The sequence below is a fragment of the Talpa occidentalis genome, unplaced genomic scaffold, assembly GCF_014898055.3.
Source record: "Talpa occidentalis isolate TD23 unplaced genomic scaffold, MPIMG_talOcc4v2.1 talOcc4.14, whole genome shotgun sequence".
In the NCBI taxonomy this organism is placed as follows: Eukaryota; Metazoa; Chordata; class Mammalia; order Eulipotyphla; family Talpidae; genus Talpa; species Talpa occidentalis.
Window position 1 is genome coordinate 1,918,990 of NW_023601433.1, and position 11,620 is coordinate 1,930,609.

An 11,620-nucleotide genomic window follows, 5' to 3' on the forward strand; every position below is an offset into this window, starting at 1 on the left:
TTTATTTAGAACAACTATGAAGGCTGACAAAAATTGTCATGCAGATAATTCCCAAAACAACCCGCTTTACTTGGAAAGTAGCAATAGCCGATGGGAAGAGAGGAAAGCATTCTGTGAGCAAAGGGCACACGAGCCACCACGGTGCGTCCAGGGGCCTGGGAGGGAGCGTGGAGTCAGGGTGCAGAAGACAGAGCCACATACACCCACATCGCACAGATTAAGATTCACTTAATTAGACTGATGTCAGCACATTTTTTTCTTATGTAGAAGAGCTGGGGTGCAGGCCAGAGGTGTGGGGGTGAGAGGACTCACCAGAGACAGAGTGGGGAGCAGAACGGGTGGCCTGACTGAAATCCACTGCTGAGGGGAGCAGCAGGGAGACAGGCGAGGTCTGCCGCGCCCTGTGGGCAGCTCCCTGGCCGGGGACCAACTCAGGCCACAGCAGTGAGGGGAGCAGCGGGCAGACAGGCGCCCTGTGGGCAGCTCCCTGGCCGGGGACCAACTCAGGCCACAGCAGTGACAGCCTGAGACTGACCCCCTACGCCACAGGGAGGCTCCGTTGTAAGCACTTTTAATGGCCAAAATGTCACCATCCTTCAAATGTCGGTCTTCAAAAATACATTCAAGAGCTAAAAGGTCATGATAGTCAAGTGTCCAGGCTTGGGAGAGGCCGCATAGCAATCAGTCTCTGCCAGACCCGACACCGGCAAACGCCAACAACAAACGTGAAGGGGCATCCTGGCAGCGCCCCCCCTCACCGGGCGCAGAGCCTGGGCCGCCCGGCAGGGTCGGTGTCCGCGGCCCGCCTGGAACCCGGGTCCACTCAGCCTTGGGGGACCGGGCGCCCCGGGCCTGAGGACAGCCCGCAGCTGGGGCTGGAGTCGCTTCTCCTGGAGCCCGCGACGGACTCGGTCCAGACAAGTCGGGGCGCCAGGGGGCGGGTGCGACCTGCCGGAGGCGCCCCACGGGGTGTCCGCGCCCCACGGGGTGTCCACGCCGGGGACCCGACGCCTGCTCGTGGAGACCCAAGTGTTCCCAGTGAGGGGTTGGGTGAAGTCCCGTGGACACACGCCCCTGAGGTCGGCCAGGGCTCCTTGGGTGCCACCTGCCGGCTCCCGGGCCCCGGCCCCTCGGGGTCCCCAGCCCCGGCCCCGCGGACACAGGGACCGCGGCCCTCGCCGCCCTGCGGCCTGGGGGGTCGCCGCCCCCCGCCCTGCCGGGACCCAGCAGGCCTCGGCGGGGTCGCGCCAACTGGAGGTTTTCAAGCAGCTCAGCGCAGGAGTCGCTACAGTGAACCCCAGTACAATCGCAGCAGGGGGTGCCCCCCCGCCAGCGGCCCCGCCCCCTCGCCGCCGGCCCCGCCCCCGACGGCTCGTGGCCCCGCCTCGCCGCCGGCCCCGCCCACTACCGCCCTGGCCGCCGGCCAGCCGACCGGCCCCGCCCACAACCGCTCGGGCCCCGCCCCTCGGCGACGGCGTCGTCCCGCCCCCGCCAGAGGCCCCGCCCATGACAGCTGGTGGTCCCGCCCCGCCCGCGCCCCATTGGCCCCGCCCACGACCACCTGGCTCCGCCCCTTAGCTCATCGCCGCGCGCCGCAGTCGCGCCGCTGACGTCAAGGCTGCGGCGGGCGCAACGGCGGGTGGTGAGTGCTCGGCGCGCCCCGGGCGCTGCTGCCCGGAGGGGGCTCCGGGTCTCGGGCGCGGCCCGGGCGTGGGCCGGTGTCTGCGGGGGCGCGCCGAGCGAGGAGCGACGGCCGCGGGCTCCCGGCGCGACCGAGGCCGCGCTCGCTGTGCCGGAAAGGCCCCCGGCGTCGGGGCGGCCGGCGGAGTGCGGTCTCGGGGCGCCGGGCGCGGGCCGGGGAGGCCGGGGCACTTCGCCGGGGAGAGGCGCGGGCGCCCCGCTCGGACGTGGCCGCCACACCGGCGCTGCGAGGCGGCGTCAGGCCGAGCTCCCGAGCCCCGCGGCTCTTGGCCGGCCCGGGGATGGAACTTGCGCCGCAGAGGCCGCGGGTCGCCTCCTCGAGCGGTGCTTAACCCCGTGCGCCACCAGCGAGCCCCAAGGCAGATTATTTTAAAGCCGTTTAGTTTTTTCCCATTCTTAGAAGACCCCCAGGAGCCTTTGTGGGTTTGTGGATTTAATGCCAGTAACCTGAACCTGGGCTTAGCCACTGTGGGCTCTGGAACTGTCCAGGGCAGAATTGAGGGGCATCAGTTGGAAGCCAAGCAACGTCCTTGCGCTCCTTAACTTCTTACTGAAACTGGCGTTTGCTTCAGTTCTGCGCGGGCAGTACCCGCCGCACCTGGGCATAGCTTTGCCACCAGGAGCCATCATTGGTGTCGGCCTGCCTAGGTGTGTGAGTGCATCACAGCTTTGACACGTGATCGTTGCTGGGCTTGTGCTGGGTCTGCTGACATAGTGTGTTGGTTGGAGTTGACCCATCAGTGTGCGAGATGGCACGAAGCCGCATTGCCAGGGCTTGGAGTGCGTCTTTGGAGTGCCCCCCGGGTGGTGGGTCAAGCACAGCATGATCCACTCCTCCTGTGATTGCGCCCCTGGCGTTCCACGCCAGCACAGGGCTGAGGTGTGCTGTCTTGGGCCTGGGCCCAGGGGCATCAGGACCTCTGGAGAAACACAGGTTGGCGCTTCACGTAGACCTGCCTTGGGTCGTGCGCTGACTGCCTGAGCCCAGATTTCAAGAAGGTGGTGTAAACAGAGCCACCCGCAGAGCACGTCGTGCCTGGGCTGGCCCTGTGGCCTGCGTGGGTGTGGGCGCAGGCTCCAGGGAGCACTGGCGGTCTTACACTCACAACTGCCTCAGATCATGGCGATGCAGTGGGCTTTGTCTTTACCCCTACCCCTGCGTATTTCATTTTACATATTTACTAACATCCTGAGCAGGCTTAGGGGCCTTGCAAGACTGCAGGCGCAGCCGTTGGCGCAGTGTCAGATCCCCATACAAAGCCCAACGGACTCAGTCTCTTCCTAAGCGAGTTTACGTGTGTGAGACTGAGCTTGCCCGTGAGGACGCCGAGGCCCTTGGGAGAACTGTCTCTCTTGCCACCCCCCACGTGTCTCCCAGTTCCTGCAGGCGTGCTTGACTGAACCCACTTTGCTGCCATGTTGGATTGTGGCAGTTTTGCATGAACAGTACTGAAAATGTGAGGGGCCTGTGTCTTCGTGTCTCTGAAGAGAAGCAGGGCTGCAGGCTGGCCCCTCTGAAGTGGAGGAGACGGTGTGGGGGTCCCCAGGCTCCCGGGGAGGAAGCACATGCTGGTCCTGGCAGTGCTGGCTGGGGTCCAGGCTGACCCCCAGAGGATTGGCAGAGCCACTGCATCCCAGCGGGACCTCATAGCCCCTGTCCTGATGGCCCCTCGCTGAAACCTGCCGTTGTTTCCACAGAGCTGCCGGCCTTGGGCCCCCGTCCACGGTTACAGAGATGACCAACCAGGTAAGGCTGGACGGGGCGGAGGGGGGGCAGAGCTTCACAGGGCCCCTTGCAAGGTCACACCCACTGGCACCTGGGTGTGTGGTCCGGAAGCAGGCGGCTGGGCGCACCACAGCAGAGGGGTGCAGGGAGGGACACGCACGCTAGGGCTGCTCCTCGCCATATCTTCAGGGAGACTGAGGATGCCTGAAAGCGTTTGTATGCAGAAAAGGGAAAAAAAAAAAGCAAAGGGGGTGTCTCGCTTGGGGGCTGGCAGCCTCCAGGGCAGTGCGACCGCGTCACCCGCTGCAGACCGGCTTGGCCTCCCGGTGACCAGCGCCCAGCCAGGGGCTTTGATCCCAAGCGCCCTGCGGGGCTGCCATGGTCCTGAGGGAGGAGAGACTGGCGTTCCCTTCTGAAAGAAATTTTTCTGGTGGGACTAACTGTTGCCTGGGCAGGACCTCAGGGGCCGGAGGGACAGTCAGGCGGCGGCAGGGAATAGGGTCCAGTCCCCCATGCTGGGGTGTCAGCTGGCTCTGCCACGGCTAACGCGCCCGCTCTCCTCCAGTACAGTATTCTCTTCAAACAAGAGCAAGGTAAGCAGCCGCTGCCCGGGACGCGCCGCGAGCCGAGCTCTGGGTCTCTTGACGACTCCCTGGTGCCGACCAGACCCTTGCTCCCAAGCTCACTCGCTTGGCAGAAGAGTTGGCAGAGGCAGTGACAGCAGAACACTCACACAAGCTGCAGCTGCACGACGCACAAAAGAAGCAGGAGACCAGGGCAACCTGCAGCATGGCCAGAAAGCTCTCCTGCCCGAGGGCACCACCACGGGGGTGGGGCGGGGCCTGCCCGGCCTGGTCACAGAAGGAGCCTGGGCCCAGCCGCGTATGACCAGCTGGGCCCTGGAGCCCTCGGCACTGTACGGAGGAGGGTGGGCTGCCCAGCGCGTGCGGTGACCGTCTGCAGGGGCCCGGTATGGGGGCCGGGCTAGCCAGAGGTGGCGGGAAGGGGGCCGGGGCGGGTGGGCCAGGCTGGGCGCAGAGGTCGCGGGTGGACCTGCCTTGTGCCAGAGCGAGCTCAGCCTCCTCCCTGCAGCCTTGGCGAGGCGAGCACCACCTGGGACGCTGCAGGGGGCACTTGGGTTGTTGCAGGTTTGAGCCAAAAACACTCTTCCAGCTTGCTGTGCGCTGGGGAGCCCCTCCGTTGCTGCAGCTGCGGGCAGTGACCCCAGGTAGCCAGCTGGCGGGCTCGGTGGGCTGCGCCCCCGAAACAGAACCCTGCTGGTCTGCCACCCACCGCTGGCAGCTTTGGGGCATCTGGCGGTCACCCCTGCCGCAAAGGGAGCCTCCACATGTGCTTGGCACCCTGCAGCGCCCTGGGTGCCCCTGGGGTACAGCCTGCAGACTTGGGTTTGAGTCCCGGCTCTGCCCTCCTTAGTGTCTCCCTCTGGCGAGCTACCGGGTGCCTCCAAGTATCTGGCGCCTTGTCCGTGAGGTGAGGGGGATGTTCCTAGACTGCGCAGACTGCAGGGAGTTTATATGCCGCCCAAGTTTTGTGCCCTGTGGGTAGCACATCCCCGGCCACCTCTGTGCCCACATTTGTGTCAGAGGCAGCCGTGCGAGGCGCTTGCTTTTAGGGTTGAGCTCGCTGCTGTTCGCAGACATCTCCAAAGCGAGCTCTTCGGGGCAGGGGCCCCGCGTTTCCCGTTTCGGTCCAGGGTCAGCCTTTCAGAGCCACACCCTGGTGATAAAGCAGGGTCCAGCCGGTGGCCCTGGTCCCCCAGGCCGGGCACCCGCAAGCCTTCCGTCTGCGCGTATACGGCCGGGCCCCACCCTGGAGGCTGCAGCTCGCTGACCCGCCGCTTCCGTTGTAGCGCACGACGATGCCATCTGGTCCGTCGCCTGGGGGACGAGCAAGAAGGAGAGCGCCGAGACGGTGGTCACCGGGTCCCTCGACGATCTGGTGAAGGTCTGGAAGTGGTGAGCGCCGCCTCCCCCCACACACACACCGGCCCAGGCCTTGGAAACCGGGTCTGGGGGTTGGCTCCTGGGCTCCTTGTTGCCTAAGCCGGAATCCTGCATGGGGCGGCCGGCGGCGCCCTGGAGCGCTCAGGTCCTTGGGTCTGCGCTCAGGGCTGGGGCGCACCGGGGCAGCATGTCGTGTGAGGGGAGCCCCACGCCTCTGTTCCCCTTTAAGGTGTGATGAGAGGCTGGACTTGCAGTGGAGTCTGGAGGGACACCAGCTGGGCGTGGTGTCCGTGGACGTCAGCCACACCCTGCCCATCGCCGCGTCCAGCTCTCTGGATGCGCACATCCGGCTCTGGGACCTGGAAAACGGCAAACAGATCAAGTGCATAGACGCGGGGCCTGGTGAGAGCGGCCGCGGCCTGTGGGCACTGGGGTGTGGGGGGGTGCACAGGGCTCACCAGACAGATGTGTTCAAGCCCGCGCGGCAGAGGCAGCCGGAGCCACGGGTCTGTTGTGAGACGGAGTCGAGGCTGTGGAGAGCCGTGCGTCAGGTCAGGCCTGGCTCCGCCGCTCTCTTTTGGAATGAACTTCAAAAATGTCTAGTGGAGGTCTGAGAAAGGTTTTATATCAACAACTCAAAACAGTTACTCTTAAATGTCTCTTCTTCTAAGTGATAGTAGCACTTATTTTACATGACGACCGTTTCTGATTCCCGTCACGATAGCTGTTCACGGGAGTCATGGTTGTGAGAAAAATCTGATTTTAATCCCAAAAGTTTTTTTTTTATTAATTAATTTATTTATTCACACAAGCACTGGGTACAGTCAGAAGCGCGGGAGGGTGAGAGAATTCGCCAGAGCCAGAGCGGGGAGCAGAGCAGGCAGAAGGACCGAAGGACACTGCTGGGGGGAGCAGCGGGCGGCGGGAGAGGTCTGCGCGCCACGGGGGACCCTCACCTGGTGTCCGGGGATCAAACCGGCGCTGCAGAGGCTGCGGGCAGCTTCGCAACCCAGCGCTCAACAGCTGCGCCACCAGGGGAGGCCCCCCAAAAGTTTTTTAAGAGGATGCATCTAAGTTATTTTTCACTTCACTACTAACTGTGTTACAGCATAAAGCTTTTAGCATCACACGGACCTTCAAAGCACCGCTACTGTCCCATGTGAGGACGGGTCTGGTCTGGGGGCGGGTGACCCCCACAGTGTCCTGCCCTCCGTGCAGACCTAAGGCGCCAAGGCTGAGCCCCTCACCCCCATCTCCTGGGTCACTGTTCTAGAGAAAAGTACCTTTTACCAAACTTCGGTTTTTATTTTATTTTGTTTATTTTTTAGATTTATTTTTTATTTATTTATTTGTTTGTTTGTTTATACAAGCACTGGGTACAGTCAGACGCGCCGGAGGGTGAGAGAATTCACCAGAGCCAGAGCGGGGAGCAGAGCAGGCAGAAGGACCGAAGGACACTGCTGGGGGGAGCAGCGGGCGGCAGGAGAGGTCTGCGCGCCATGTGGGACCCTCCTCTGGTGGCCGGGGAGCAGCCGGGGATCGAACCGGCGCTGCAGAGGCTGCGGGCAGCTTCGCAACCCAGCGCTCAACTGCTGCGCCACCGGGGAGGCCCAAACTTGGGTTTTTAAATTAAGGTCTCGTCTTCTTCCTTGTTTAGTGGATGCCTGGACCTTGGCCTTTTCTCCTGACTCCCAGTACCTGGCCACGGGAACGCACGTGGGGAAAGTGAACATCTTTGGTGTGGAAAGTGGGAAAAAGGAGTATTCTCTGGACACGCGGGGGAAGTTCATCCTCAGCATCGCCTACGTGAGGAGACGGCCCCCCGGCTGTTTGGCTGCGGGTGGCTGGCGGGTGCCCGGGGTGGGACAGACGGCAGCGAGCACCACTGTCACTTTCCCTGCAGAGCCCCGACGGCAAGTACTTGGCCAGCGGCGCCATCGACGGCATCATCAACATCTTTGACATTGCGACCGGGAAGCTCCTGCACACGCTGGAAGGTGCTGCTCCTGGGGGGCTTCAAAGCGCCGTCTGAGGTGGGGCTGGGTGTGCTGGTACAGCGGCCGCGGTGAACCGGACAGGGCTCGCTCTGTGCTGGCTGCCTCCCGAGAACGTGGGGCCGCAGCGGCTGGCTCTGCCCCCGCATGCTGCGGACTCTGGGGCCTCCTCGGTTCTCCCTTCCCCTGTGGGGAGTCCGCCTCCCTGAATGGGAAGCCCCCTGGGCTGTGCCAGGGCTGCCCACCCTGATGCCTGCCGCCAGGAAGGATGTGGTCACTAGAGGCCCTTGCGAGGGAATGGAAGGTCATGGGCTAACGGGGCCTTTGTGCATTTCAGGCCACGCCATGCCCATCCGTTCCTTGACCTTTTCCCCGGACTCCCAGCTCCTGGTCACCGCCTCCGACGACGGCTACATCAAGATCTACGACGTGTGAGTTGCCTACTGGGGCTTAGGTGTCTCCTGGGCCCTCTGGCCCTGCATCCTGTCCAGTCTCACTTGGCCCGTCAGATGCTCACGCCCGCCCCGTCCTGGCGCCGAGTTGCGCACCTGGCAGGCCGGGGTCACACTGCTGTTTCTCAGCCCTTCTGCCTCTCGGGGCTCAGGAGGCACTGCCCCAGGGGAGAGGCCGTGGGCAGAGTGGCCACAGCGGGTGTGAGTGCCCGGCAGGTCCTCTGCTGCCTCCCGGCCAGGTGAGGTGGACTTCGCTGGTGTTTGGGTCCCTGTCACGTGGGGACAGTGCATGGTCTGGGCCTGAGCCCCTCCCGCCCTCTGGGGCCTGAGGCCTTGGCGCTTGGTCTGACTGCTCTGCCTTCATGGCCCGCTGCCTACTCAGCCCCACGTCACGAGCCTGTCCTCCGTGGCATCCTCTGGAGACAGACGCTTGCCAGATGGACACAGAGTTGGCGAGCGAGGCCCAGAGGGAGAGGCTGGCTGCCAGGGGAGGGTGGCCGCCATCCCAGAACCCCGCTCTGTCTCAAGGCTCCCAGCCCCTGCCCTGGTGGTGGCCGCGCCGGCCCATCTTGCAGCCACAGCTCTGCCAGTGTGGCCATACCATGGCCAGGCTGCCCTCCTCAGTGGGTCTTGTCTTTGGGGGCAACTGCAGGCCTCAGTCACTTTATCCAAAAGAAAATGGCTGCGTTGATTGGCCTCTGCTGGGTCACAGGCGGCCTGTCCACCCCTAGTCAGGGCGCCTCAGCCCCTCGCTTGGACACCGTCACCGTGGCCTCCCTGGGCCACATCCCTGACCTGCACCTCCGAGCTCTGCCCGCTGGGAGCTGGGCCCTGGCTCCCACCGCGAGGACGCGCTGACCCAGTTGGCCGCTGACGGGCAGCAGCCGGGGCAGCATTGCTCCCCGAGGCCAGCGTTGACCCTTCTTTGTCCGATGCTCTTCATTTCAGGCAACACGCCAGCCTGGCCGGCACGCTGAGCGGCCACGCGTCCTGGGTGCTGAGCGTGGCCTTCTGTCCCGACGACACCCACTTCGTCTCCAGGTACGCGCCGCCCTCGGCTGTTTCTGAGCAGCCAGGGCGGGGCCGGGGCTTCCCGGGCGGCCTCCTCGGCGTCTGAGCACGGAGCGGCCCTCGCTGAGCTCGGCGGCTCTGGTCTGCCGCGGGGTAGTGAAGGCAGCCGTCCTAGCTTCTGCGCGGCCAAACGCTTCAGACCTCCCTTCCCTCACAGACCAGGGCTTCTGCCGCAGCTCCCGTGCGGGACGCCTCGGCCAGCGTGCGTGGGTGGTGGCGCTTTTAGGCACAGGAGGCCGGACAGGCAGTGTGAGAAGGCGCCTGGCCCCTGCCTGAGACTCGGGGCTCCCAGAGCTGCCCCAGGAGCCTCAGCGGGCCTCCTGCCCGGTGGTGGGCGTGTGAAGGCCAGGTCCAGGGCGGGCGGACGAGGGCTGGGGACACGGCCCCGCCGGGGTGGGGCTCCCAAGCAGCGGCGGGCAGGTGCGCAGGGCCGGCCAGTGCCCCCTTCTGCAGCCCCCGTCCTGGAGCGCTCCTTGACAGCGACACCCCTTTCCAAACAGTTCGTCCGACAAAAGCGTGAAGGTTTGGGATGTTGGGACGAGGACGTGTGTCCACACCTTCTTTGACCACCAGGACCAGGTGAGGCTGCCCCGCCCAGCGTACCCCTCCGGACCTTGCTGCCCAGCTGCCCAGGCCGGCCCTGCAGGCACTTCTGGGTGGCCCAAGGCAGCCACCCGGGGCTGCACCTGCTCTCTGGTGCCGGGCGCTGCCCAGGTGTCTGTCACTCCGGGCCGTCCGGAGCAGGCGCCCCCTGTGCGCAACCGGGTGTTTGGCTGAGCGACCACCAGGGTCAGCCAGGGGTGAAGGTGGGGCTGTGGCTCCTGGGCACAGGACCCCTGGGTGTCAGGCCGATGCGCCCTCCACTCGGAGCCTGGCAGGACTTTCCTCAGTGTGATTAACTGATTAACCGCCGCCCAGCCAGGAGCTGCCAAGCCACTGTGCGTGTCCCCTTGCGCGACTCAGCACGGGCGCGGTGGGTCTTGCTTTCTCACATGGAATCTTAAATCGTTGCCAGTACAGCTGAGGGGTTTGGATTTTACGCTCCGCTCCTGGGCCTAGGCGTGGCCCTCGGAGAGGCGGCCTCGCGCTCATTGGAGCGCCTTGCGCGCTGGAGTCCCATCCCCCCGACTGGCCACAGTGCTGGGTCAGGGCCGCTCTGGCCTGGGGTCTGCAGCCCCATCGCGTCACGTCTGGGAAGGGCGTGGGGTCTCCTCAACACAGAGCCCGGGGGTGGGGGTGACGTCCTGCAGCAGGAACCCTGCTGAGGCTCTGGGGCGCCCCCCCGCATTCTGCATCTTCAGAAGGTTTGTGAGGGTCGGTCTGTGTCTAGGAAGGAGATTTCCTGGAGTGCGGGGTGTGGGGCTGGGAAGTCGCCTCGGGGGCCAGAGCCCTTCCCGGGAGTGGGGGAGAGGCCGCTGCCTCAGCCACGCCCAGCCCAGCCGGGGAGGCTCCGCGCGAGGAGGCGCCTGCAGAAGTTTCTCGTTTCTTCACAGGTGTGGGGAGTGAAGTACAGCGGGAACGGCTCCAAAATCGTGTCTGTGGGCGATGACCAGGAAATCCACGTCTACGACTGCCCTGTTTAGCCTCGCGGCCAGGCGCCCGCCCCCGCCTGTCGAGCAGACGCTGCAGCCAAGGGTTACCTTTTATAGAAACAACATAAACCTCCTGTTCCGTGGGAGCTGCCGTGCGTGCTGTCCAACCCGACGCCCGTCCTCGCCTGCCCTCAACGGGGACGCGCCAGGGTCCGTGAGCCTCTGTGGGTCCCCCAGCCCTGCCCGGCCGGCTGCTCGGGAGGCAGAAGCCGCTGCCGCCTCTGACCCAGAGGGGTGCTCCTGGGGGCTCCTCAGCACCTGCCTCTTACTGCCTGCAGCTGCGTGTGCCCCTCAGTCAGGCCCCCATCGCCCAAAAGTCGCCCGCCACGTGCAGGGGGCACTCGCTCCCTGGAGGCGCCATGGTCTGCGTGGCGCAAGCCCAGCGCCTGACGCCAAGTCCACCATCACACTAGCTGGGTTCCGCTGCTGTGCATGACCCCAAGAGGCCACACTCGCTCGTGGCTGGGGTGGGGCCTGCACCCGTGTGGATGCTCCACATGGCCCCGCTGGAAGAGCAGGCGAACAGGGGACCCCCACCTGCCTGCCCATCTCCCCTGACCTGGGGGGTTCCCGTGCAACCAAGAGGGTCTGGCAGGCAGCCCCACGTGCAGCCTGGAGCACAACAGCCACACCAGCCCCAGCGAGGTGGCCTGGGCCTGGGCCCACGTGTCACAGGGAGCACCGTCAGGGCCAGACGCACATGAGCCGGGAGCCCTTCATGACACGGCTGTGCAGGGAGGGAGGCCCTCTGGAAGGCTGCTGAGCTTGGCGGTTATGCGCCTTGGGGTCACCCGTCAGGCAGGAGCCAGGCCATGGCTGCCTGGGCCTGGACACCGGGCGCTTCCGTTACACCGCAGCACTGAGTGGGGCAGCTTTGCGGAGGGCGACAGGGAAACCACGGGCACAAGGTGCGGGTCACAGGCAAACAGGTGCCCCAAGCCCCTTAACGGGCCTGTCCTCACCACAGGCCTCAGGCGGGGCAGGAGGCTCGGTGGCCTCGGTCACACCCCGGCCAGGCGCTGACCAAGTCCCGGGACGTGCTTTTCCCAAGGAAGTGCCCCGGGAACCCAGACTTGGATGGGGCCCGGGAGGGTCGGGCGGGAGCCACCCAGAGGCCCAG

At 65.2% G+C, this 11,620-nt stretch overlaps 1 protein-coding gene across 2 annotated transcripts; it reads left to right on the top strand.

The window, feature by feature from the left end:
* The first annotated feature begins 1,603 nt into the window (after window positions 1-1,603).
* Window positions 1,604-10,686, top strand: SKIC8 (SKI8 subunit of superkiller complex). Of its 2 annotated transcripts, none has more exons than XM_037509972.2 (11): window positions 1,604-1,642; window positions 3,400-3,448; window positions 3,993-4,020; window positions 5,298-5,403; window positions 5,621-5,793; window positions 7,049-7,197; window positions 7,295-7,388; window positions 7,723-7,816; window positions 8,786-8,878; window positions 9,409-9,487; window positions 10,402-10,686. In XM_037509972.2, exons 2-11 carry the CDS (start codon window positions 3,437-3,439, stop codon window positions 10,489-10,491), a joined length of 918 nt encoding a protein of 305 aa, XP_037365869.1. In that variant the 5' UTR covers window positions 1,604-1,642; window positions 3,400-3,436; the 3' UTR covers window positions 10,492-10,686. The 2 variants fall into 2 exon arrangements, with proteins under 2 accessions (XP_037365869.1, XP_037365868.1); XM_037509971.2 differs by lacking the exon at window positions 1,604-1,642 and adding an exon at window positions 2,176-2,349.
* The last annotated feature ends 934 nt before the right edge of the window (window positions 10,687-11,620 follow it).

What these genes read in the sequence shown, in the direction of transcription:
- SKIC8 (XM_037509972.2), top strand. An exon ending in TCATCCTCAGCATCGCCTAC is followed by an intron (nt 7,198 to 7,294) that starts GTGAGGAGACGG and finishes CTTTCCCTGCAG; the next exon opens with AGCCCCGACGGCAAGTACTT. An exon ending in TCTTTGACCACCAGGACCAG is followed by an intron (nt 9,488 to 10,401) that starts GTGAGGCTGCCC and finishes GTTTCTTCACAG; the next exon opens with GTGTGGGGAGTGAAGTACAG.